General features: G+C 43.2%; 1 protein-coding gene across 1 annotated transcript in view; it reads left to right on the plus strand.

The window, feature by feature from the left end:
• Positions 1-27,634, plus strand: part of CA10 (carbonic anhydrase 10) — a 454,967-nt gene that overhangs the window by 324,057 nt on the left and 103,276 nt on the right. The window contains exon 4 of the mRNA XM_036879814.2: positions 24,692-24,877. Coding sequence (XP_036735709.1) covers positions 24,692-24,877 — 186 coding nt within the window. The remainder of the gene's footprint in view (positions 1-24,691; positions 24,878-27,634) is intronic.

A 27,634-nucleotide genomic window follows, 5' to 3' on the forward strand; every position in this document is an offset into this window, starting at 1 on the left:
TTGGCCAGTCTTGTTCACCCTTCCACTCACCCTCTTGTTCAAAGGCAACCTGTAATTTCCAGACAAAAGTATGTCAGGCCCCCATTACCCAGTCTCCTAACATCCTGTACTTCTTTGCTTTTGTCCTTATTGCCATGTAATTGCATATTTAACTGTTGATTGCCTTTACGTACCATTAAAATACATACTTGATGAGGATTCTTCATTTTAAAACTCTCACATATACTAGATACCCAGTGAATAAGTGTGAAAGAGGTAGAGGAACAGCCTTACTATTTACCATTTAATCTTGGATTTGATTCTGCTTATTCGTGTTGGTGGGGAATAATAAATAACATTGCCTACTCCCCACACACATTGCATCCTGCATGGTTTAAATTAAATAAGAGATAAAACCAGAGTCAGATGGCTGGAGACTAAAATGTCAGCTTTATTAATGATGAAAACTATGTCAGTGGAAGTGGCTATAGAGGGAATTTGAGAACATCATCTACCCCATTGCCCCAAATTGGACTTACCCCCCCTAAACCACAAGACTGACCTCAGAGGGGGTTTGTATTTACCGTGGAAGCCCAGCATGAGCAAGAGAACCAACCAGAATACTCTGCGGGCAGGCGTTCAGAGCAAAGTGTCAGGCTCCCCACATCACAGGCACATTTCTCTCCCTCAATCTGAGCAATCAGAAAAGTCAACCCAGTTCCTTGGGGAGAAGTGAGCAGGGGCAGAGGGACCAGAAGTGTTTGTCTGGGAAGGGTATTTCCTTGTAAGTCAGGAGGCATGGGAAATAAGGGCCCCCCACCTCCCAAGACCTGGGAATCTGCTGACGCATCTGTAAGATGAGAATAGACTCCGCCCATGGGAGGGTCAAGTGAACGAGGGTGTGTGTAAGAGATCTCAGAAGTGCTATGAAGATAGAAGCTATTATTAAGAACCTTCACGCACACCTCGGCTGGCTGGCATCCTCCTTTCTTTCCTCACCTTTCCTTAAAATAATAAATAAAAATTATTCACTGTCTGAGGAACCTAGACCTTGGCCCCTGGCCTTGAGCCTAGAAGGTGGCTTTGAATGAAGCAAGCTTTCCCCCTGCCCCTCCCACCAACCCAGCATTATGTTGCTGCCCAACTCAATGGAAGGTAATAACCAGATTGTTTTGCAGGCTGGGGGGGAAAAACTCCAATTAAAAATGTGCTAAAGTCCTTTGAAAAATTCATAAGTAACAGCTAAGGATCCAGTCTGGTGCCTATATTCTGACAGTCTGACAGCTTCATTGGTTGAATTCTTTTGAAAAAGTAACTTTAAAACTTGCATAAATTGCACCTTTTGTATTTTAAGTCACACAAGCATGACAACATGATTATGCATGGCTTTGGAGAATGTTCTTGACAACAGGAGGACATTAATACCCCCAGCCCTGTACCAAATCAATAAGCCCCAAGAATCACAGAGAACAAACAAGCAGGGCCCCTTCTCCGCAGGAGGAGAGAAAGGTCCTTGCTTTGAAATGTGCTGGGGCCCAGGGTGTCACTTTTGAAAAGACAGGTGTGTGTTTCTGACTTGTGGCTGATAAATATGCTCAGACAGAAGCTGCTGAAGGAACAGGTCTCTCTACCCACAACCGAGAGTGCTTTGATTTGATTATCTTTGCAAGTAGCAGCTGGGCCTCTGAGAGTTCTGAAATGAGGAAGAAAACGTATCCAAGGGGCCAGAAACATACAGATGGAAAACCCGGCAGAATAAAATGGAAACACAAGCTTAAAATGATAGCTGCTGTTCCCTGAAGGTTATTATGTGTCCAACACTGAGCTGAGACAGGTGACATGGGATCTGAGGAAGGTACTAGCATCCTCATTTTACAGAGAGGGAAACGGAGGCACGGGGAGGTTAAACAATGTCCCTATGGTCACACTGATGGTCAAGGGCAGAACCGGATTTGGACCTAACCCATCTGGCTCCAGAGACCCAGTGAATTCCGTCCACAATGCACCACTGCAGGAATCTAGAGACTTCTCTACGAGGCCGTGAGGATGTCTACTCTCTGAATGTCTGCCTCATCCTTCTGTCTGCTTCTCAGGCAGGAATGGACAGCTCACAGTTCCCAAGTTTACATTCCCTTTCAGAACTTGTAGCTCAAACTTGGCTTCCAGAGGGTTCTGCACACCGTGGAGATGTTCCCAGGGCCTCTGATTTTACTTTGGTACAAAAGTAGCCATTGCTTATGAAAGATCTTGCCTCTTGCCCACTCTTGAACAGAATCTAGCCCCTCCTCTCCACCAGATCATGCAATAGATACGTACTTTGTACAGGCTCCTGTGTTAGGCACTGTGGAAACATAAAACTACAGCACTTACCCTGCCTTCAAGGAGCTTACAGCCTGACTGGACAGCTCACTTGGGTGTGCAAATGCTGCAGTGCATGCTGTGTGTGTGTGTTATATGTGTGAGCGTGTGTGTAAATTAGAGATAGGAAGTCCTCTAGGAGTTCAGAGAGGGAAGAAGTCACAAGCTGCCACCATGGAATGTTCTTCCCCAGATTATGATGTGACCACTAGGGACGGTAAAAGCATGGACTTTGGACTGAAATATCTGTGTTAAAATTGCATTCCGTTGTGTGACCTTGACAAGCTGCTTAACTTCTGTGAGTCTCAATGTCCTCATTGTGAAATGGGGATAATACCACCTGCCCCACAGGACGATTACTAGAATTAAATTGCACGATTGCACTAGCTGGCCCCGTGAAAAGAAATTGCTTTTGCTCTTTCCCCTCTCCTCCTCCTCGTCCCTGCGCCCATGACACCTGTAGCCCTTGCCTCCTTTTAACCTGCTCACCTGTGTATATGTCTCCTGTCTTGCCCATTTATAGATTTTGCAAGGATTCTGTCCATATTTTAGCCCCCCTATGGCCTTAATTACTGAAATATGCACTCTTAAAGCAGTATATCGAAACAACCACGTCTGGAAAACCTTGTTTTATATCACTTGTTTACCCCAATCACTCAATGTTTTTATTTCATAAGCAAGTCCTTGTGTTTATTTACATGTATTTGCATATTTCTTTATAATTATTTTTTCTTCTGTGGGCACCTTAGTAGTAGCAGTAATAGTAATACTAACTAGTCATAGCAACTAGCTACTAGTACCTAATACTTTTTAAGTAATTACTACATGTGAAATATCTTCTAAGTATTTTCATGTCTTATTTATTCTTCACAACAAACCAATAGCTACTATTGTTCTCCCCATTTCACAGATGAGGAAGGGGAGGCACAGAGAGGTTAACAGCATGTGAGAATGAAGGGAGGAAAGAAGAGGAGTGGATGCAGCGCACTCCGTGTGAGGTCACAGGGAGGTATCAAACCCTAATTCGGCAAGCGTGTGGCCATGAGTGAGTGGCTTAAACTCTGTGAGATGGGCGGCCTGCTCCCATTTCAGAGCTTTCTGCCTGGGAGCCAGAGGAGAATGGGCACGTGGACCAGCTCTGTAAATGGTGAGGAGCCGCAGGGGTGTTGCCAGCTCAGCAGTGGTCAACTCTCATCTCACTGGTTTCTTCCTCACCTCACCCTCCTCCCCCGGCCCAGAACCCCAGGAAATATTGGCACACAGTGCATGAGCCAGGCTGGCTGACATTCGCTTTCTGGAATGTAGAAACAATGAGTGACAAGGCTTGGACATGGTGGGACAGCAACCCCTGACAAAGGGGGAAAGATGAGCTTCACAGAATTCCAGGGGTATGACTCTTGGGTGTCATGGAAAGTCAACGGGTCCCAGACCCACCATAGCCATTACGGAGAGCTGGCACTGCTGAGTCTGGCGTGGGGAAGCTCTCTTGACTTACTCTGGGGAGATGATATAATAAAAGAAGGCTTTGCAGGCTTTGCAGTGGACAGGCCTGGGTTGATGACCTAGTTTTGCTACCTTCTGGCTGTCATCTTGGGCAGGCCAGTTATCCTCCCCAAGCCTGTTTTCATATTAATAAACTGCATATACTATTAGTACCAGCTCATAGGATTGCTGTGATGATTCAGTGAGATACTTGTGCTCAGGGCAGATCTGGCACAGAGGAAGCATTCAATACAGTTTAGCAAATATAAGTATTAATGTTTCTATGATTTTTGTGACCCTCCAAGCTCGGGGGGCTTTGCCTCTTATCGGCTTGGTTGTTTTAGGTCCTTTGTTCCTCTGTGGTATAGAGAGAGAACTTGGTAACTTGCGGCTCACCACAGATAACTATGATTTAGAGAACATGGAAGCTGTGCCTTCAAACCTTCTTATTTTTGGGGGGCAGAAATGCAATTTTACAATGTGCAACTCCTATACATTCCTATGCATTAAAATTAGACAGGTACTCCCAAATAGCTCTAGGTAAAAAGCAAAAAAAATGCATGGCTGTTTAAAAGGGTTTAACTTCAGTCTTTTAAGAAAACAATAGAGATATAGACCTTTAGATTTGGAAGGAAGACCCTCAGATAGCCCTGTCTAGCCCTCCTACACCTGATCCTCCAATAACTGGCCTAAAAAAAAAAAACAATTAGTAACTATATGGCCTCAAACTAACATAGGCTATACTTGCTCTTTATGTACAAATGAATCCCTATACTTTACATACTGTCTCATACTGCTATTTGACACCTGAGGGGAAATTGTGGCTTCCCTCCCATCATGGACCACATTGTACTGCCACCTGGCCTATGACTGAGCATTCAGTTCTTGCTGGTCAGCTGTTTTAGGATGCAGTAGCGAGTGCCCAGGAAGGAGTGTTTAACTCATTAGCTGTAGTAAATGCTCTTGCTCCCTAGTCCAGTTAAAATAGATGGAAGACTAAATGTGTACCCCTGATGCATCATGTTATCTCATAGGATTCACTGGAGCCTGCCCTGATATACCTGTCTCTTACACGTAGCTGATGTCTCCCAATTCTGCCACACTCAGATCAGGTTTTATTTCCTTCAGGGAAACTTCCCTGAACACCTCTGTCTTCCTTCCCAGTCCCTCCTGGGCACACGTACACACAGACTGGGTCATAGGCCCCCTTTGTACATTTGAACAGCATCCTTTGCAAACCTCTGTCCTGGCACTTAATGTTTCATATATAATTAAGGATTTACTGATCAGTTCCCACCGGCCTAAGGAACTCTCTCTTTCATGTTTCTATTTCTAGTCCTAGCACATTGCCTGGCACATTGTAGGTGCTCAAAAAATGTTGGATTAATGACCCAATTTTCCTAATAGTGGCAAAGCCCTACCTTCAGCTCTCTTGTCCCACTAGCTTGCCACAGATCCTGGAATATCATCTCAGGGGAATCTGCCCACCCATTTAAAAAGACTATGAACAGGCTAAATATTAGTCATCCAAATACTATTTTTCTCATTGATTTTGCATTAACAAATGGCAAGAACAGATGGCACTCAAGACATGTTGTGATTATAAGACGTATGAAGATGTTATTTGTTTTTTAAGATTTTTTTAAAAAGAACCCACATGTAACTGTAGACTATTTCAAGAGCAACTTTGGGAAAGCTGACATGGGGGGAAAAACACTGTGCTCTGGCTTTTTCCTTTTCAGCCTCTCCCTGTTACCAGTTTTCATCACTGGCTCTTTCCTTTCTGTAATCAGGATGGACTCTCAGGAGTGAGTTCTGAGACAAGTTTGATTTTCTTCTAGGAGGAAAAGGGGCATTGACACAGATGGTGCAGCCATGATGTGCTACGTACTAGCTACACTGCAGATTGACGGGCAGGCTCCCCTCCACATTCTTCAATAAGTATAAATGCAATTTTACTATAAAGTTAAGGTGGCTGCAGTGGAGAGTTGGCCACTATGATCAGTTTGGATCTGATGTAGTACCAGGAACTGAAATTTAGAGTCAGGGACCCTGACCTCATAAAGGTCCCTACCCGTGTAAGTACACAACATCCTCCTCACAGAGAAGTCCCAGCCAGCGATTCTGGCTGCCTTGCCTTATTGAAAGCTGAGCACTAGGATCAATAGAGCAATATTTTATGAAATTCAATTTATCAGAAGATTTGATGCCATAAAGATGATGGAATGTCTTATTTATTGGCAATCATGGGAACTTCCAGAATGTTTGGTGCAGTGAATGCTAAAGCCCAAAGCTGATTTGAAATTTCCTGTCCTTGAAAGAAGACAATGATGGAGCGTTGCTTTTGAAAGCTGAATCTCAGTCCCAAACCTTCACAGCCGTGATGCAAGCAAGCCAAGCTTTTGAGCCAAAATGAAAGTGTTGTTTGCAATGAGTTTTAAAAAGTGCTTCTACTGAAAGCAAAATCAAAAACAAACAAAAAGCTAGCATATCTTTACAAATGGGTACAGCCTACAAAAGCCTTTAAACTTTACTCCTACATCAACCTTTTCTTTTCCCAAATAAAGTTGCAACAAATATCAGGTTTAAAAAGGGAATCCCTAAATGTAGTATGGTGCCCCAGATTGAAAAGGATGCAAATAAAGTTTGCAGTTTAGTTCATCGTGGTAAACCAATGTGAATTTCTTGTGACAAACGTACAATGGTATGTAAGATGTTAACATTAGGGAAAGCTGGGTGAGGGATTTACAGGAGCTCTCCTTGCAAGTTTTCTGTAAACCTGAAGTTATTCCAAAATACAAAGTTTGCTTAGAAAACAAGAGAATCAAATCAGAGGTCACTGAGGACAAGATATAAAATACAAAAAAGAATGTGAGACATGGAATCCATCCAACAGCATGAAAAAGGGAGCTTCCTCTCCTCTTATGAGCTGTCCTTGTGTTAAGTTCTTAACCTGAACCTCGGTTTCCTCATCTGTAAAAATGGGCATAATTAAAGCCCCTTCATGCAACTACTTTGATGATTAAATGATGGAACCTAGAAAACCAACTTGCAGGGGGTAACTGCCCAGCAGCGCACGTTCATTGAATTTAGTCAAAGGCCACAACAAGGTTAATGTCGGAAGCCAAAGAAGAGATTTTTTTTAAATAGTGGAAAATCCTTGCCAAGTCACCGTCTGCACCTTCTGGACAAGTAGGAGTCTCATTTCAAGGACAGAGCAAGCTGATGAGCATTGCTGCTTGTTGCCCAGCAGGGACCTCTGGCAAGAGTTTGCATAAGGTTGAACTTGGCACAAATCCATTTCTCACTTTAAGTAAACACCTCCTAATTAATGTGTTATCTTTTCAGCCCTCTGACTCATGGAAACATCCTTTTTCCACAAATTTATTTCCAAGCTACTTGAATGAACAGCAACCTTATTTTCCTAGGTAAGACCCATCTTGGATAAGAATTGCTTCAAGGGGAAGAATTCTAATTTTGTAACTTACTTTTTCTTATCTCTATGGTAGAAAAATAAATAAAAATTATGCACAATTAAGCAAACTAACATCTTCCTATATCTTCTCATCTCCTTGAAATAGATAGTTTTCCAAGTAAATTAAGTCAGTTAAGGAAACTACAGCTCAGGGAGGTTGAGCAACCTGCCTAATACCACCCAGCTAAGAACAGAAGTCAGAACTTGAACCTGACCCTGGGAGCTGTCTTCTCTCCTGCTAAAGTGCCTATCCACTGCCCCCAACAGACAAGCTAGTCACAGTTGTCTTTCCTACCTGGTTCTTCCCTGCAAAGCAAAAAGAACTCCCAGCATGATTGGGTCTCATGTTAGGGGATCACCCCTTCTACTCTGATCTTTAAAACCAATAGGTACCTTTTCACTCTGCAGATTACAGAGTCAAGCAGTTGCAACAAGCCTGACTGTTAACAGAGTCCTTGCTCTTAAAGGAACTCTCTCTAGGTGGAGCCTCTCTTTTAAGCTCACCCGTTGACTGAGCTGCCCTCGGCCCCATCCCCAGAAGTGCCTGGTTCTTCCCACACTCCATGGACAACCCTGAGTTGACATGAGTTGCCAGCTCTTTCTTGTTTCTGAGCCTGGGTCCAGCACCCTTTTGTTGCCCAGGGCTCCTGCTTTTCTACTGAGTCCTGTCTGCCTTACCTAAAAGACCCCCTGCCTTTTCAGTCTGGCTTTCACGCTTAGTAGGGCTCACCTAGAAGTGACCTCTGCTTCTCTTTTCAGGTGTGATTGCAGGGCTCTCAGACTTCCTGCTCCTGACTATTCCACAGATCCATCTGTCTGTCCAACCTGTGCCATCTCAGCCCTCTGGACCCTCTCCCAGTACCCTCTCAGGCTCCTGACTTTCCTGCTAGATTGCTTGAACCCAAGACACACACACACACACACACACACACACACACACACACACACACACGGAGCTGCCTGCCTTGCAAGCCCTCATTAGCATTAAATGCCAAGTTTCAGGAATAACCAGCCTTCTCGGTTACAAGTAAATCAGAGATCGCTGCATTAATGCAGTAATGGAAATGTAATGAAGGAATTTATTGTCCCTGAAAGACAGTATCTGCCACACAAACCCCGTGGGGGATCTCCAGATAGTAAGTACAGCTCCACGCCTCTAATTCCTCTGGCCCGTAATTATCCTGGGAGGACCGTGACCCTGCAGTTCTTCCTATTAAAAGTATATTTCCTTACAAAATGAACTGTGCCTTATTGAACTGCATCATTTTGGTCACTGGAAATTGACATATTAGGCTCATTAGCCAGGAAGTTGGATAGTTAATTTATGAGGTTTCCTCAGAGCCTGTCCCAGACCACTCATTGAAGGAGCTACACAGCCCATGATGAGATGGAAGAAAGTTACTCCGACAGAGTTGCCTTATTTTTCTCTCATTACAGAGATAATGAACAGAAAACTTCCCTGGTGCAGATACTGCTTCCCACCTCGAGGTCCCCCCACCTCAGGATGATTTTGCTTTATTGCAACCTGATACCATTTGATGGGCAAACAGTCTTATTCTGCTCATTAGCACCATTTTTCGTTTAAAATGCTTCAACTGCTGAGATGAAAAAGGCATTCTGAGTCTATGCCTTTATCTTTAATATTTAAAACTGTTCGCACAACCTTTTAAAAATCAAATATTGATGCTGCTACCTGTTGTTCTTCAAAGTGGAGCAATTATACCGCAGGCCCTTCACGGAGAGGCTGTCTTTACTAGAAACGACAATGGAAATACTGGGAGGCACTTCCTTCCCTCTGCATAGCCTTCCCCTTTCCACCCAGGATGCAGGCTGGGAAGAGCTTTTGGCTCTTGGTGAAGAAATGTGCTGAGGCAGCCGCCCGAAAGCATCTAGTCGGCAAGCTGGCAAGGGGTATGGAGATGCAGGAGCATCCTCAGCGCAGATTCTGCAGAACGGTACGACGCCCTTGAAGCTATACAGCCTCCTAGGCTCTCAGCCAGTTTGCCCGCAGGAGACCGTTCCTTCAACCTCTGCAACCTAGTTTCTCCGGGAAACAGCAGTTCTGGGCAATGGGATGGTTCCACACTGCCCTCTAGTGACCAGCAGCATGCACATCATGCCAACCTCAACCTCAACCAGCCTCTCTCACCAAGCACCTGCCCTGTTCCAGGCACGGGGATATTGAGGTGCACAGCACACGCAGTCTGTCCTCAAATTACTCATAGTCCTTGGAGGGGAAAAACACAAAGCAATGTGTATGTCGTTACACATGAGAATGTTCACAGTACTGTGAGAACACAGTAAATATCATCACACCTGTGGGGTCTCATAGGACTTGGAGGACGTGGTCTGGGAGGATGACAAGGGGTTTTCCAAGCACAGAAAAAAGAGCTGTAGTTTGGGGCTGATTGCGAAGGGCCTGTTGTGCCACTACAGGACTGTGAGCATGAGCCGTTAGGAGACAATTACAGCAGTTTAGCTGCGATATTGTGTAGCATCAGTTTTTAAGGTGCACATTTTCTTTTCATGTTTTAACCTCTTCAGAATACCTTCTGCAAATGATAGTGCACCATCATTTTACTGGTAGTATTTTCCCTTTTCATGATAGGACATAAAAATCATGGTGTATTTTACAATCTGTGGCATCCAGGATTTGAGAGAATACAGTAAAATATGGGCTTAAATTGGGCAGCATCTGGGGGATGGAGAGGGGAGGACAGTGCACAAGAAAGGGACAGAGTAAAATGAGATAGTGGCTGTGCAGACAGAGAGAGCAGAGCAGATTATAGAGACTGTAGGGGGTGGGATTTTTGAATAATTGTTGAATGATTGTATGTCAGAGAAGAAGAGGAGAGTTCCTCTGTGGAACATGTTTGTGTATGTGTGTGTGTGTATAGAAACAACCGGAAGAAATTAATAAAAACAGGCTTTGCTATATTTTAATTTCTTTGACCATAAAAGTGGTGAGGGATTACATAATAGAAAGGTGTCATTGGGGTCACCTCATTGAAAAAAATCCATTCGGGTTTTGAATGCACCAGACTGGAAGCAGAGTAGGGAGGGAGGTATGGAAAGGATTGGATGATTTCTCTTTGACTCTCTGGGTTTAAGATTGTTTTCTGCTTAATAAGAAATAGGAGCACAACATCGCATTTAATTTGCTCTAATTCATCTGGCGAATACACTCTCCTGATATCAGGTGGATCAATTGTACAAATAACTTCGGAGCCACTCGATACTTTTGTCACGGATGAGACTGAAGAGTACCATTTGCTTCCCTGTGCCGGATGCCCACCGAACTGATTTTAGGACCTGCGGTAAAGAATCCCCACCCCCAGAGCATGCATGCTCCACCACCTTCCCTCAGTGAACATTTTACTATGTGAAGGATGCAAATTGGCTGTTGTAACCATTGCTTTGCAGCCATGAAATGGAACATCAGTTGCATAAAATGAAGCCACATATTTCTGAGATTTGGGTTATTACAGCATTTATCTTCTCATCCCTAAGGGGGAATGCTAGTGGTGCTGTCAGCTACTTAATCATTTCATTGGGCTTTTCTTGGTTGTTGAATTTTAGGTTTTATTCCTTTTAGTCAAAAGACTAGAAAGAAGGAGAAGAGGGTTGATGGGGTGGCGCTGGTGGTGGTGGTAGGCATCAGAGGAGGCGTGAGAGCGGGGGCTCTCTCCGATACAGAAATGTGGCAAATCTGGAGAATCAGTGTAGTAGGACAGAGCATGCGAGTGGGAAGCCTTTCTTAGGGAAAGTGTCCATTTCTAACATGACTTCACAATGTAGCGGAAAGAGTGGGACAGATGTGCCCTCAAACGTCCCCTCCTTTGCTTGCTGGCCATTCGACTAGGCAAGCTATTGTCCCTCTCAGAGCTCGGGTTTCTTTATTTGTAACACAAATGTAGTAATAAGCACACTTCACAAAAAAGTAGATGGGAGGTGACCCATGGGAAACAGCAGCAGAGTCTGACACACAGCGGGTGTCTGATACCTGCTTTCACGATACCCTGTGTGACCCCCCACCCTTGGGTGCTCATGTCGTAATCACTCCAGGAACACTGGTTGCTCCTGCTCTTCCCTTTGCATGCCTTCTATTTCACCTTCTCCAGGTCTTTGCCCAGACGACTCCCTGTTCTGGGTATCTCTGGACGTCCACATCCTACCCTCTCCAAGGTTCGGCTTCCCTGGGAAACATCCCTGGCACTCCTGAATGGAATTCTTCTCTCCCTCCTCAGAGCCAATATCACAGCACAGCGGGCAGTCCTTTCACATATATTATCTCAGATACTTACAGCTCTGTGACCTATTTACCCTCGCTGAGCCTCAGTTTCTTCATCAAAATGGTGATAATAAAAGTATCTGCTCCCTGGATGAAGTTGCTAATGCACGCACAGTGGCAGACAGAGCTCAGTAGATGGTAGTGATGTTGACGTAGCCGTAGTATATCTAGGTGTGACCTCTGGTCAGCAAATGTAATTTCCTTGGTTGCTTACTTCTAGAAAGGATGCATGCTGTGTCTAGAAATCGGAGGCTTTTTTCATGATTCCCCCCCACTTGTTAGGTACTGCAGAAGTAATGGCAGCAGTGCCGAGTCTAATAAAATAAGTGCATTGGGGTGGAGCTCTATTTGGATTTCGCTTGTGGATGATATTTATTTATCAGCTTAAGACCCTAATCCTTGCTTCCAGGGCACAGGAAAAGTTCATTACACTTGCAGAGCCGCTAAGAAACGCGAAGCATGTGAAAACTGGACAACAATGTGAAATTTCAAATGCACAGTCGTTAACTGGCAAGACAACGAACTTTGATGAATATAAAATGAATGACCTTCAGGATGGGAACAGAGGCTGCCTAATCTTGGGAGGAGGAGGAAGCACTGGGATGGAAGAACTTGGGATTTCTTCCATGAGCCCCCAACAAATACGCCTGTGAGCCAAAGTTTTCCCACTTTTATGTCATTTACCTTCCTCGTGTATTTCATAATTTGCACATGCAAACAACTGCTGAGAAGGCATATCAAGGGATTCAAAATTAAGATAATGGGACATATTACACAGTCCTAGTAAACAGTACTGGGCCATGCCTCACTGGGTTCAAGGTCAGTAGATCATAACTTCCAACCCAGCTGACTGTCCTTTGTCTGCCCCCGTGAATGGTTGCCCCCTAAAATTTGTGATATGAATCACAAAGAAAGAAAAGAAGAGAAGAGAAAAGAGAAAACAAATAACCTCAACAGACCGGGAGCCATCTACCTGGGTGGGTAACAGGTATGAATTCCTGGCACCATATTCCTATTGTATCCCTGGGGTATTTCGTGTTCCCCAGCCGGGCACCCTCAGCAGCTTCCTGATTGGCCCACTCCTTACGATAGCTCTGCTTGCCCGAGGGACAACAGACTGGACAGGGAGACTGACCCGGCTATGCTGTCCGATGTGGTAGCCGCTAACCACATATGCCTGTGCTTTGAGTGTAAAATAGATATTGAATTTCAAAGACTTATTATGAAAAAAGAATGTGAAATACCTCAAGAATTTCTCAATAGATTACATGTTGAAGTAATGTTTGGGATATATTGGCTTCAGTGAAACACTCTTAGAGTTGATTTTACTGTTTGCCTTCTTTCAGTGTAACTACCAGAAAATTTTAAATTGCAGATGTCACTTGCTTTATATTTCTATGCCCAGCTGCTCTGGACTAGGTCTACCTGGGCCGACATCATAACCATTGTACTATGGCCCAGATTCAGCCTCAGATAGATGTGACTATCAACAGGGCGTCTTATTTCATTTTAAAAATCATTGTGTTTACTTTTAGAATTTGAAGAATACCAAAGGGCACAAGACGAGAAGTGGGTCTTATACTCCTGCTTCCACCCCTTTTCCCAATTCCTCTTGTTTTCTCCCCAAGAGGTAAACACCATCTCAGTGTCCTGTACACCTTTCGGGAGACATCCAAGAAGTGGGGCCGCCTAGGGCCCCCAAAGGCCCCATGCTCCCTGTGGTCTGCTGCCTCTGTGGGCATTTGAGTGTGTCCTGGAGTGTGGCAGCTTGCGGTGAGCGAGAGTCCACAGTGGCAAGGCCATGGGGAGAGATAAGTGTTAAATCATTAATTTGTGTCCAATGACATGAGCAATGAGCAAAGAGACTTACTGTCTAATTATCCCCCAGACATTTGCTATTTCTAATTTCTTCGAAAAACTGGCATCAGGGATGTTAACGTGCCCACTGGGAGCGGTGACACCCTTGCAGGGGAACGGTAAGTTCTCTGCTAGCACCTCTGTGCCCTGTGGCCCACCAGACTCCCCTCCCAAGCCATTTTCCTCTTTAGAGATGAAAGAACTGGAAATGGGGAGTTATTTGCCAAAAGCCTGGTGAATCAAGGATTCAGTTCAGTAACACTAAGCGAGAAATAACTTTTCTAAGGCAAGTTTTCAATATGTTCAATATGATGGCCTAACCTTGAATTTTCACAGTTTAGGGGAAAACTGTGGCCTGAAGATGAATCAATGTATAGCTCACTATATATATATATATTTAGGGAGAGATTTAATGCTATCATCCTTAGAATTATCAAAGCAATTCCTTAAAGCATGGAGTGTGGGAGAAAGAAAAAGAAAATTACTCTTTATTCTTGCATCCCCACCTGCAGCATTGAAAATCTGTTAGGCTCAGTTAGCTGAACACCAAAGTCAGCTGGGGCTTCCTGAGCCCACCTCAGACCTACTGAGTCCAACGGGGGGTGAGGCTGGAGCCAGGCACCCAGATGACACTTTGAGCATCACTGGCTCATTTTCTACAATAAACAGAAACCAAGTAAGTGCTGGGATACAGCAAAAAAACAGGAAGGGGAAATACAAACAAACAGACCTATATTATCTTTTTTTTTTATCATAAATATATTTAAACTTATAGGAGTGTATTCAACCCAAACTTGATTTGAGCAAGTATGGATAACTAAGGTGGACTCGCAGTGCACAAGAGCCGCCGAGGAGCGGATGCTTCCACGGAGGCAGCACTGCTGGTCAAGCAGCTGGTACCCCCTCGATCCTGGCTGCTCTATCCAGTTGGATACTCACTAGAGGGTCAAAAGAAAACTAGATGCAGGCAGCCAGCAATGAGAGGCTTGGCAACAATCCTGCAGGCTCTCAAAGGACCAGCGGGCTAAGATGTAAAGCAGGGTTTTAGCCCAGCCCGGGGAATTGGAGAACTAATCCTAAAACGAGCACTGAGCCATGGTCATTCAGACAAGGCCTGATTGTAGAGAGTTGGGACAGGGGAGAGGCACAGAGAGGCAGAAAGAGACAAACTTTGAATTCAGACAGTCTGCGTCCAAACTCTGACTCCTTCACCTACTGAGCATGTGACACACATCCCTCTGTATGTCAGTTAGCTCATCTGGAAAGTGGGGAGCTCGTGCCTATGCTGCAGATTTTGTATAGGGACTTCAAACATTCATAAAGCGCCTAGGGAGATGCATGAGACAAATCATTAAATTTAAATTTTACTCATAATGTTACATTACTAAAATAGTATTAAATGAATAAAATCATTAGCTGGCAGCAATGACCCCCATGGACAAGTAGCTCATGGAATTCACACCTAGAAACCCGTATGAGGGGACTGTATTGGAAAAGCTCATTGCAGACACCGGCCTCCCTGGTCACAGACAGGGCAAGGCGTCAGTGTAGATAAGGGCTCTGGTGCCAACAACTGTGTGTGGCAGAACATGGCCAGCCTAATGCCAGCCACCTGCCCAACGTCCCCTGAAGGAAGAGGGAGGGCAAAGAACATACTCTTCACATAACCCACACCTTTGTGAACCATGCAACATCTTTCACATCTGCTCTCTGTTCCTCTCGTCGTTACCACCAGCACCAATCGTGTCCAAGAGAGGCTTTGCTGCAGTGGTGCTCCCTAACATCCGTATGTAGTTTGCAAAGAAACTGTTAGTGGAAGAGTTTTGGTTTTTATCTTAGTAATAATAATAATAATAATAGGATTAACATAGTAATAAGTGGCATGTGGGATCATTTCTCTGGTTTTTCAACATTGACTCCAAAAATCCTAGTCTCCTTACATAGGAAAAGCAGCCTGAGGGAATAGAGAAAGACTGGAGTCAACTTAGCACTGCTAAGGAAGAACCCTCTCTCCACCCTGCAGGTTAAGAGTGGTGGGTGAGATCTTGCAAGCACTTCTTCAACCTCCTACACAGCTCCGTCTATGGGCACCCAGAGCACTTCACTCTGCTTGGGTTCCATTTTCCTCCTTTCCCACATCTCAGCCACTTCCTTCCTTACAGCCCCAGCCCATGAGCTCCAAATATTTATCTTCTGCTTTCTTTCAAAGCTGCATTGCAAAAATGTCTCTCCTAGTGCCTTTGCCTCCATCTCTGTCCTCAACATCTAATCCCTTCCATGTCTAGCCATTACTCTGAAATCTACATAGCTCAAAACATCAAGGCTACCACAGAGAGGAGCCCTGTGTTCAGATGAATGACATCAGGTAAATGATTTGTCCAGATATCAGGCTGAATTTTTTTCTCTTTTTCGGTGGGTTATGGTATTTGTATACATACACCCTTAGTACTCCAGCATTTCTGATTCTGAGTCAGTATGCTTGTGTGCCCTCAGCATGAAGTAATTTAAAGGAAAAACAAAAGAATAAGAGGAAGGGGAGATGTGGTGCATGGAGCAAAGGCAGAGGCAGTTGGTTAATTACTCTTCTTAGGTCTGCCACTTACTTGTACAATTCTGGACAAGTCCCTCAGCTGCTCTGCATCTCAGTTTCCTGGCTTGTTGAATAAGAGGTTGGGCTTGATTATGTCTGAACTCCTTTTAGCTCTAGAATCCACACTACCCTCATTTTGCCAATCCTTGTATATGCTACACTGCAGTGAGACTGATGATTCGGCTCCAGTCATCCCTGACACATTGTTTATTCCTGCAGTGATGCCTCCAGCATGCCCATGTGGGCAGGCAGCCCACCCGCTTCTCACATTCAGCCTTTACAAATCAGCCCTTCAGCATCTCCAGCCACTCTGCAGGAAACTAGACTAAGTGGTATTCTAAGAGATTTTAGAAGTGGCATTCAAAGAAGACCTATTACACACCTCAGCAGAGCAATCAGAGACATATAATAGGAAACCTCAGTTGCAAAGAAAGGACACCTAATTCATATGACATGGCTGTTGGACCTTCTTCACTAATCCCTCTGGGCTCTGAACTAACATCAGGGGCTTAGCCACCAATTGCTAAGTCAACACTGGGATAGACAGGTGTGACCCACCTCTCAAATCCCAGCAAGTGGGGACTTAGATTTCCTCTGCTGCCTCCTATCTAGAAACTTCCACCAAGGAACTCAGGGCAGGCCTGGCCAAATTAAATGCAATCTGACATATCCATGGGGACACCACATTTTGGCTTTAAGGATTTATCCCCAGTCCTAGAAGCTCCTTGTAAGTTACATGATTTTCCCTATGCTCTTTCTACAAACCTCTGATTTCTCTTTTAAGAGCTATAGGATTTGAAATCAAACAGGTCTAGCCTGGAATTCTGGCTCTGCTGATTTCTAACTGAGAAGCTTTAGATAGAGTCATTTAACCTCTTTGAGCCTCCATCTCCTCCTCTGTAGAGAATGGATAGTAACACCTTCCTCACATGGGCAGTGTAAGGACTCAGTGAGATAATGTATGTGAAAGTACCAAGTACAAGGCCTGACATAAACTACAGCCACTGCTGCTCATTGTGGCTGTTATGGTTACGTCAGTTAGCCCAATGTGTCCACCCGAATTATGGTAAAAGACAATCTGCTGAATAAGACTATATCCCAAAGGCAAGAATGTCAGCACTATGTTAGGAATGAAAAGGGTCCATGGTGCCAGCTCCATGTAGAAAAAATAAATAAATATAATGACCGTCATTACATTTCTGAGATTTACAGGGCCGCTGAGAAATAGGGTGCAGCTTCTCATTGGTGGGTTTGAAGTTGCTGTCGGAGACAGTGGGAAGACCATGAGCTTGGGTCAAAGAGATTTCTTGTGAGCTCTGGTCCCCTCGCGCACTCCCCTTGTACCTTGAGTAGAGTTCTAGACTATCTGTTCTAGTTTCCTCATCTGAGTGTAAGTCCTCAAAGTTTGTGGGTCCCTGCACCCTGCCTTTCCTAAGCAGCTGTGTTGAGAATGCAGGTAGCTCTGGCACAAGTCAGATGACTATCTCTTCCATTATATAATTGAGATTCCCTTCCCTCCCAGCTACTCTGTAGGTAGTGTTACATTTCAGTTGTGAGGAGTTATTTCTGAGTATGTAGAGGAGTTTTAGGTCAGATTGCCTTGAGAGAGAATATAATGGAACCCTCACCTAAGCTTTGTATCCCATCAGACAAGGAACTACTTACTAAATCATATGGAATTACCAAAGGTAAGTCTTACTCATGCTTAGCTGTCCGCAGTACACGTCAACCCAGAAGAACTATCTCCATCAAACTGAAAGGTCCTGAATATATATGTATCTTGTGAATTGGGTCTTTTAAAAAGGATACACCTTCTTTCTTTTTTTAATCTTTTCTAGTCTGGAAATTGGAATTTAGACAACATGAGGGACTTCCACCAGAATTGTTTCTGAGGTCCCATCTAGACTCAAGGATAAATTTGCCTTGCTGTGCACATTGCTTTTGACAAGAAAATTTAAATTGTTTCTTTATAATTGTTCTATCATTCAGGCATACATTATTTCAAACTGGCTCTCCTTCCATGTAACTGAGATTTATTGAACAGTTTTAGTACAGCTGAAGTTTTAATGATGCAATGTAGAAAACATATAATGTATATTACATATATCAACCTGTTGTGTATGGCCTCAGCACAACTGTTTGGTTAAAAGCTGTTTAAATAAGACATAGTAAAGAAAGCAAATGGGATTTGAAGACAGGTATACTGGTTTTATGTTAAATTGAGTGGGCCACAATATCCAGATATTTGGTCAAACATTATCCTGGATGTTTCTGTGAAAGTGTTTCGGATGAGATAAACATATAAATTAGTAGACTTTGAATAAAGCAGATTGGCCTCCATAATGTGGGTGGGTCTTGCCCCATCAGTTGAAATCCTCCATAGCACACAAGACCGGCCTTCCTAGAGTGAGGAGGAATTCTACAGCAGGTGGCATTAAGACTTGAGCTGCAGCATCGGCTCGCCTCTGGTTCTCCAGCCTGCCAGGCCACCCTGCAGATTGTGGATTTGTCATGCATGCCACCTCCTTAAAATAAATCTCTTTCTATGTGCATGTACACATCCTATTTATTCTGTTTCCCTGGAGAATCCTGAATAATACAACAAATAATCCCAAACACCCTCAACTCTGAGCCACTTTGGGGTTATTACACTGGCAAACTGTATTGGAAGACAACTTGTCATCTTGCATTGCTAGGTAGTCAGCTGTGTAATCTAATAATTTCCAGTGGTTAAAAGTACAGGCTTTAGAGCTGGAGATATGTGAGGTCAAGCCCTGGCTCCCCCATTGTGGGCTGGTCATTTGCCTCTAGGTAGGAAATCGCCACAGAGGCCTGGCAGGACAGGCTGGCCCTGTGGGAGGCCTTCCTGCACAAGTGGGGTTAGCCCAGTCTTCCCAACCAAGAGGGAGCAAATGGCATGGTTCTAGGTGCCACACTGTGTTTGGTGCTGGGTTTTTAGTGAGGAAAAAATTGTGAGGATTAACTAAGTTCAGTTGAGAACTTAGCACCATATCCAACACAAAGTAAGGGTTCAAACCTAGATGGCAGCTTTTATGAATAGGATCATTACCAATGTCGAAGAATGAAAGGTCTCCTTACCCTAAAAATACACTGAAGTTATTTTCCTCTAATACAGCAGTGTCACCAGGATAAAAGAGATGAGTCCATTCATAAGAGGTCCCGGCTAATCATGAGCTGCTGCAAAGCTCTGTATTCGCTATACAAAAACATAAAATTTTATAAAATGATTAAACTGGAGGTGGCTTTGCAAAAGAACACATTGCTTTTAGATGGTTTCAAGTTATAAAGATAATATTGATTGACGTACAATCCGTGGAACACCTGTTACCTGCTTCCCTCAATACACATAGCTCCCCCCAGTTTCAAACCAGTGTAAATGTGTGAAGTAAAGAAACCTAGGGACTTCTCTGACCTTCAGGTTTCTCCAGATCTCCTCGTGGGATGAACTTCAGCAGTAAGGCCTTCATTCCAGGCCTCTCTTTTCCTCCCAAAGAATCCACCACCTCTGCAGCTGCCCAAACACAGCATTCACAGACCAAAGAAGAAATGAAAATCCCCAATATAGTTTCCATCTGAAATGAGCTGAGATACATTTGCTCACATCAAGATCATTAGACTTGGAATCAGAAGACCGGGGTTAGCCCCCACTGCCAGTTGTGTGATCCTGGATAAGTCACTGAGCCTCCACCACCCCCACTACTTCCCTCATTTGTCAAGTGGGCTTCACCTTCATCTCTCACCTCATTTGGCTGTGGATTAAAATAAAACAAAAAGAAAAACTGTGAGGCAGCCTGAGGCAGTCTGGATATCTCCCGCGGCTTCAACTTCTCTGTTCCCTGTTTCCTGGTCTGCAAAATACAACTTTTTCCAACATGCTGTGTGCCAAAGCAGTTCATCGGAAACACAGCAATTAGCATTACAGTTAAAATGACACTGCGACAATGTTAATTACTACAAGGCAGATGTACCGTTAGGTAACATACATAATGTTGTCAAGCCTTTATTTTTTAAATTAAAGTGCAACAAACCATACCCTGGCTACAGAGCTTTTTTTGATTAATACAAATTAGTGTTATTTCACTGTCTAGGGAAGGAGTGGGGATAAAGGGTTATTGCATCTAATTGTAGGAACACATCGGCAAATGGTAGAATTTCAGATGGATTCCCCAGAACTCTTTCCCCCACTCTGGTCTCTATCTAATGAGAGTGTGAGCTCCGTGAGGGCGGGGACAGGGCCTGACTTTACTCACCATACTGTCCCCAGCTCCTAGCACACAGTCAGGTACTTTGAATGTTTTCTGAATGACTGAAAAAATGAATGCAGGCATCCATGAATGAAGATAGAGCCGTGTAGACAGAAGGGGTCTGGAAGTGGAGCAGAAGAACTAGAAGGCACAGTGGCTCACTCCTGATTACCCTGGTTTTGTGTTGGCTTTATGTCCTTCCAAATGATCTTGGATGTTTTCCGTGTCTGATGCTTTAACATCTGAAATGAGAGGCAAGTGAATCATCACAATGCATGTCAGTTAAAGTTCTTCATCGTGACATTTAGCGGGCACCACTGTATTCCACCGGGCCCTGGAAAATAGAGAAGATCCACATGGGTCCCTCAGCATCAGCTGGGCATCCAAACAACAAGTCAAAAGGAAGGAAGGGAGTAAAAAATGTTTGACCATTACATGCAATATTTATTTAATTCTCACAACAAATTCAGGAGGGAAGTTTTTCTCAATTTTTTCATTGTGGTAAAATACACATATAAAATTTACCTCCTTAACCAGTTTTAAGTATCCATCTCAATAGTATTAAGTACATTCACATTGTTGTGCAACTATCACCCTATCCATCTCCAGGAATTTTTTAATCTTGCAAAACTGAAACTCTATGTTCATTAAGCAATACCTGTCCATTCCTCTCTGCCTGCAGCCCCCCGGCAACCACCATTCTGCTTTCAGTCTACTCCAGGTACCCCGTATATGCAGAATCCATTTATACTTAAAGTAATTATTGATAAGGAAGCATTTAACTTCTATTATTTTGATGTTTTCTGTATGCTTATAACTTTTTATCCCTCATTTTCATGGGAGAAATTTTCCCATCTCTACAGTTAAGAAAACTAAGGCTTCAAGAAATTAACTAACTGCCTAGGGTCATCAAAGAGGCAGATTGGGAATCTTTTGACACATGAGTCCTTGATTCTTTCATCTTGTATGTCCCAGTGTACTTTCTAACTACTGGGAATATGCGGACAAGCATTTGACATGGTCACTGCCTTACTTCAGTGGGCAATAGTTTTCTTAGGAACATTTGATGTCTGCGTTTACATATGAAAGGATATCAATAAGTTCAGGGAAGCCCAAGATATTTGCCCAATGGGACAGAGTGTACACCCTGTAAGAATGCAGAGCAGCTCCTCTTAGGCTGCCTTGCAAAACCATAGGTGCCCCATGGATGCTGCTGGTTGTGTTCTTAATGTCATTTGAAGAAAATTAGAGGCCCAGCCTGACTCTGGGATCTACTCTCCATGGCAGATGGAATTGTCAGTAGATAGTAAGCACTGTGATAATGTGTACACCATTTGACCCAGAACTTGCCTAATGAAATGACCCTATGCTACAAAAAATATTTAACCATAAGGATGCTCATTACAGTATTTTTTTTTTCAATAGTGAAAAAGTGGAGGGAATGTAAAGATTCAATAAATTGTATGTTTTTACAGTGGAATAATATGCAGCCATTTCAAAGTGATAGTGCAAAAGAATAATGACCTGGATAGAGTCATGTTAGTGAAAATATATATATAATATTGTATTTACTGTATTGTATTATTTAATAATATTAATTACTATCATGTATTAATATATACTAGTGTATATATTAGTATATATTAATATATTGATATACATGAATGCTATGTAGTATTATGTGTTAATATGTATTAGTAATGTATAATAAATACATATTATGTATACCATATATTAGTATGTTCTATTTAATATACATTACTATATATGATATATAATCACAAATATATACATATGTGTGTGAGAAATCATTATCTATTTATATATTCACATATATAAAATTATCTCGTTAAAATATGGATTTATATAGCTATGAGTCTAAAGAGTACATATACTAAAACATTAGTGGCGATTATTGGGTAATAGTGTAATTGTGGTTGATTTTTACTTCCTTGGGCTGTTCTCTATCTTTCTAACCCTATGTAATGCTGTATATTATCTTAATAATCAGAAAAAGTAAATTTTGCCTAAAGATGGATGCAAATGTCAAAGATGAACTATCTCTAACCATTTTACTACAAAAAAAGTCATGAGGTGGGGCATGAAAAGGCAATGAGTCTTCATCATCTCATACTGACTAAACATTTATTTGTTTGAGACTGGAGAATAGGAGTAGAGTCTTTGATGGATCATTTTGTTACAAGGAATACATGACTTTAAAAAAGTGATTTATTGGTAAGATGTAAAGTATCTGAGAAGTTACGGCTTAGACCTCATGAAGGAACTGGTACGAGGAGGTGCAAATGGTTTCTGAGGTCAAGTGGTTATGTCTCCAACTATCACTGTCTCCATCTCCATCTCTGTCTCTCTCTCTCCTAGTGTATGGTTTCCTCTGTCACTGCTGGTGCAAAAATGCTTCCCTCTTCTCTCTCTCTGGTCTCACTCTTTGGCTGCATAGCAGGTTGATTCTCTGGGCCCCATGTGACTTCCCAGTTCAGGTACTCTGCACTGCCAGGTGCTCAAAAGAGTTCCTGCTGATAGTTCCAGATTCACAGGGAAGAGAAGGTAATTGACTTAGTGTATATCAGTTAGCTTTTGCTACATAACAAACTACCCCAAAACTTAGGGACTTAAAACAACCAATTATTTAGTTCCCAAGACTTTGCATCTATGGGCAGTTCTTATAGTCTGTGTCAGGCTAAGCTGATCTTGGCTGAGCAAGTCAACTGGTAGATCAGCCATAGAATGGACAGCCTAGGATGGCTCTCCTCACTATGGTGTCATCCTCCAGCAGGCTAGCCCAGGCATGTTTGCATGGTGGTCCCAAGTTTCCAAGAAGGAGTGAGGAAGTATGCAAGGCCTCTAAAGGCCCACCCTCAGAACTCACATATTGTATCCACTGCATGCTATCAACCAAAGCAAATGACAAGCCCAATCCAGATTCAAGGGATGGAGACATAGACCCCTATCTTGATGGGGGCAGCTACAAAGTCACTTGTAAGATGTTCAGTTAGGGATGGGAAGAATTCTGTTCATTTTTGCCACCTGTACATTATCTGCCAGGGACCCAGGCTGACACCAGCTCCATCTTGTAGCGGCACCACATTTACATGTTTCCACAAATGCCCATTGTTTGATGTAGCAGGGGAAGAGAGAGACTGAACATTTGTGCATAAGCTTTTCACTGTTATAGGCTGGAAGTGACACTTGTCATGTCCCCTCACAGCCCATGGCCGGCACGAGTCATATGGGCTCTACCTTACAGCAAGATGATGAAATAATGAGTCGATGGAGTATTTGATGAGCATTCCTGTCTCTGCCACAGTGAGCAATCTACAGCACTAACTGATTGTTCGTAAGACTAGTGTGAGAAAGGCAGAGGAGCAGGGAGGCTAATGAATAAAGAAAAGGCTATAAAATATATGAGAACCAAGTTTAATGAAGGCACCAGAAGTTACATGAAGCCCATAAGCAATCCCCAGAGCAGAAGGCTGGGCCCAAAAGAGTCAGAGTAAGCAGGCAGACAGTCCCAGCTGAGCATCCGGTAGCCCAGAAGAATTCCATCCAGACCCATTCAAAATTTCCCTTAAGCGTTCCGTCTGCTCCAAGAGTCAAGTCAACCCAGGAAATCAAGGCAGTAGAATCACTGGTGAGAATCAGCATTCTAGAAACCAGTGTTGCCATGTGCTAAGGGCCTAGTCAGGAAAATGAAGCTGCATAGCAAGTTTCAAAAGGACAGAAGGAAATGAAATGCCAAGCGGTATGATTAGCAGCTTGCAGGGACTAAAGCAAGATGGAATCGGGAGTGAGGAAGGGGAATGGGAAGCTTGTGTGAATCTCTTTAGTGACGAGCTATGAGGAAGGATCAGGGCTCTCATTCTATGCAGTGTCTGCTTGCAGAGGTGAGAGAGGGGGACACAAGACACACCAGAGTGGACACTGGAGACTTCAGACTTCAGCCTTCAGTCTGCCCCAAGGGTTTGCCCCTGTCAGCCCACTGGGGCTTTCTTGTCTCTTGCCGTTGCAGCATCTCTCCCCAACTAACTGCTTTCTTCATTGTCTCACACATGAGATTTTAACTTTTGCAGCATCTCTACATTCCGAATATTTGTGGTAAGAGGGACAAGTTAATATAAGGTACAATACAATGTCCAAAATATCAGCCACAGTTGCTGAAGTCTCCTTTGAGTTCAAACCTCAAATTCCCAAATGAGAATGCGGTTTATGCCTCACAAACCAGGTAGGGCAGGAATGCTCTCTGGGAAGCTGCCACTTCCTACTCCACTTGTGGGTTTAGCCTAATGTGTTCCCATCAAGAATAGGCAAGCGATATTGGTCTTAGCACCACACTGGGTTTGGTGAGAAATGCTGACGTGCTGCTCTTTGCCTCGTAGGTCAGTGGGACCATGTACAACACTGGGAGACACGTGTCCCTGCGCCTGGACAAGGAGCACTTGGTCAACATATCAGGAGGGCCCATGACGTACAGCCACCGGCTGGAGGAGATCCGACTACACTTCGGGAGTGAGGACAGCCAGGGATCGGAGCACCTCCTCAACGGACAGGCCTTCTCTGGGGAGGTATGTGGAGCTGTTGAAGTGCTAATGTGAAGTGCCAATTAAAAGATTTAATGCCTATTTATATCCAAGGTGCATATATAACAGATGGAAAGTTTTCTCTTAAACCTATGAAACGAGAGAGTCCATGCCTCCTTTCTGCACCTGTCTTTTGCAAGTTAACATGGAAGTCTATGGCAAGCTTCCAGTGTTTTCCAGGGAAGGCCGCAATGAGACTGGATATTCCCTTCTGGGACATTGGTATAGCTCTCTTGTGATTCATGCCCTAAGAAATCCCTGGAGCATTATTTCAACCCCAGGCCCTCACCTTTCATGTACATCTTCATTTTCACCTATCTAGGCAATCAGCCTCCCGTATGTCACATATGATGATAACACAGATTCTATAATTCTTCCTTCTAGTAAAATGGGTCTTATTTGCACAAAAATGTAAACTACAACTTACTGTAAAATAAATGTCAGGCAGCCAAGTAGTTTGCCTGACTTTCTGCAGAATGGAAATGTCACTATATGCCACCATTAAAGTGAGCGTCACTGTGTGCCATCAACCCAGACGGAACTCAGGCCACAGCAACGAGCAAAGCCACAGTTTCAATTATAGGATGAGAGCTATAGTTTAAACTGTCACCTGTGTTCTGACATTTGACAAGCAGGATGTAGTTAATTTGACCTGTTTTACTGCTCTTACACTTGAGGGTGGTTATGATATCAACCGGGGTCAGGGGGCTTTATATGCCAAATGTCCTATAACTAGGTTTCTGTTTAAGAGTTCTCACTAACTGATGTCAAGAAGGCTTTGAAATAACAGAAGTATGTGTTTCATTATCAGTGTGGGCATTTTAATTTTTTTAATCAAGATCATGTTTAAACCTGGCATTGTTTTTCATATAGTAAGAGATCCACAACCTTACTGAGTGCAGTGGCCAGATTTTAATGACTGTTCAAAATGGATCAACTGAGAACCTACCTAGGCACTCTGTTAGGTACCAGGGATATAGGGACTTGAGAAAAAGAGAGAGAGATCCTACTGCAGAGGACCTCAAATCATGCTATATTCAAATCATTAAAGTACAATGTCATGCTGTAATAGAAATGTACAAAGGCCCTGGCCAACTCCAAGGACGAAGTGACAAAGTTTATGCAAAGGGGTCTGGAGAAGCTCTACAAAGGCAGTGCCCTTTGTACTGGGCTGGGAGGAGAGGCAATGCAGAACTATTTTAAGGGATCAGCTTTGGAGTCAGAGAACCTGAATTTGTACATCCTGCTTTGATACACACTGCTTGTGTGATCTTGAGATGGTTACCTGATCCTTCTAACGGGAGGGGTTAGACACCTCTCAAGGTTATTTTGAAAATTAAGGGGAATTCCACGTCTGAGGAGCACCCAACATACTCAATAATCGATAGACAACAAAGATAAAGCAGGAAACGAGGGACAAAAAAGGCATGAAGGTGTGTCAGGGCATTGTGTCCTGGGGAAGCGGCATATAGATTTCATTTGGGATCTATTAGCAATGGCTGCCTAGTGAACAGGGTTGAGCGGGAAGACGTCTGCTTCCTGGATCTGTAGGAGAAGAAGCTGGGATTGATTAGGCATGTCTGCCAGAGACACCGTGATGAGAAACGCCGAAGAGTTGCAGATCCTGAACCAGAGTATGAGGAAAGCAGGGCAAAAACTCATGAATTGAGAAAGACTGGGGACTGCAGTCTGAATTAGAGAATATTCTAAATTAGATAAACTCTTTCTTTTTAAATATATGTTAGTTTTCTATTTGTAGTTATTTTATTCATTGACTTACTTGCTCATGTATTTGTGTTTGCTGTTATTTCTTTTTCTCCCTCACTGAACTGTTAGATTTCATTGCCTATTACAATATCACTTCAAAGTAAAAATGAATTTATAAATGATTTTATTAAATGAATGGTGAAAAAATATAGATGATCACTTGGCTAAAATCTTTGCATTGCACAATTCCTTAGAGTTGCTTTTTTTGATATGTAATAAGGGTGCTTTGTAATTTGTATACAAACTACAATTTCTAAGTAAATGAGTGTTTCCAAAATCCTTAAGGGAAACATATGCCAGTTTGATCTCTCAGTGTATTAATTTTCCTAGACCTACCCCAGACCACAGGTATCTGGCCCTCCCAGGGATCTGCATTTGTAAAGCTCCCAGGAGAGGTTGATGATTAGATTGTGAAGCCCTCACTCAATAGTATGTCATCATGTGTTCTCAGTGAAGAAAGCAAAAGAGTTGCAAATCAGAATTAACTGGGAAACATTGTCAAATGTTTTTTGAATCATTTCAAAAATTTGAATTTTTGAATTCAATTTGAATCCCAAAGCATTTGAATCATAGTCTCCAGGAGTGGGGTCCAGGTGTACACATTTGTAAAAATTTCTCCAAGAGATTTTGGTTAGTGACCACTGTGCCATTTTCATCTCAGGCTCTGCTTGAATTATCTGTTTTCTAAATAATGAGGACTTAATCAGCAAAGTCATACTGTACAAAAATATAAAAGGGGCCCCCAGTGGTAATTGGACCCTGGAAATGGCAAAGCAGGGGTGCTGCCTAGACCGATGAAATTTGGAGAAGAGCTTCCCATGCAGGATAGCCACACACAGATCCGATGCCCCAAGGCAAGGTTGAGCATTAGCCGTTTTACCTCTAACTGTGTAGACCACATTAGTGTATCACATTTCTTTCTGAGCCCCTCAGTATGAGTGGTCTCAGGGTGAGTGGTCTATAAACTGGTGTGGG

This window comes from Manis pentadactyla, chromosome 4, assembly GCF_030020395.1.
Source record: "Manis pentadactyla isolate mManPen7 chromosome 4, mManPen7.hap1, whole genome shotgun sequence".
NCBI classification, from domain to species: domain Eukaryota; kingdom Metazoa; phylum Chordata; class Mammalia; order Pholidota; family Manidae; genus Manis; species Manis pentadactyla.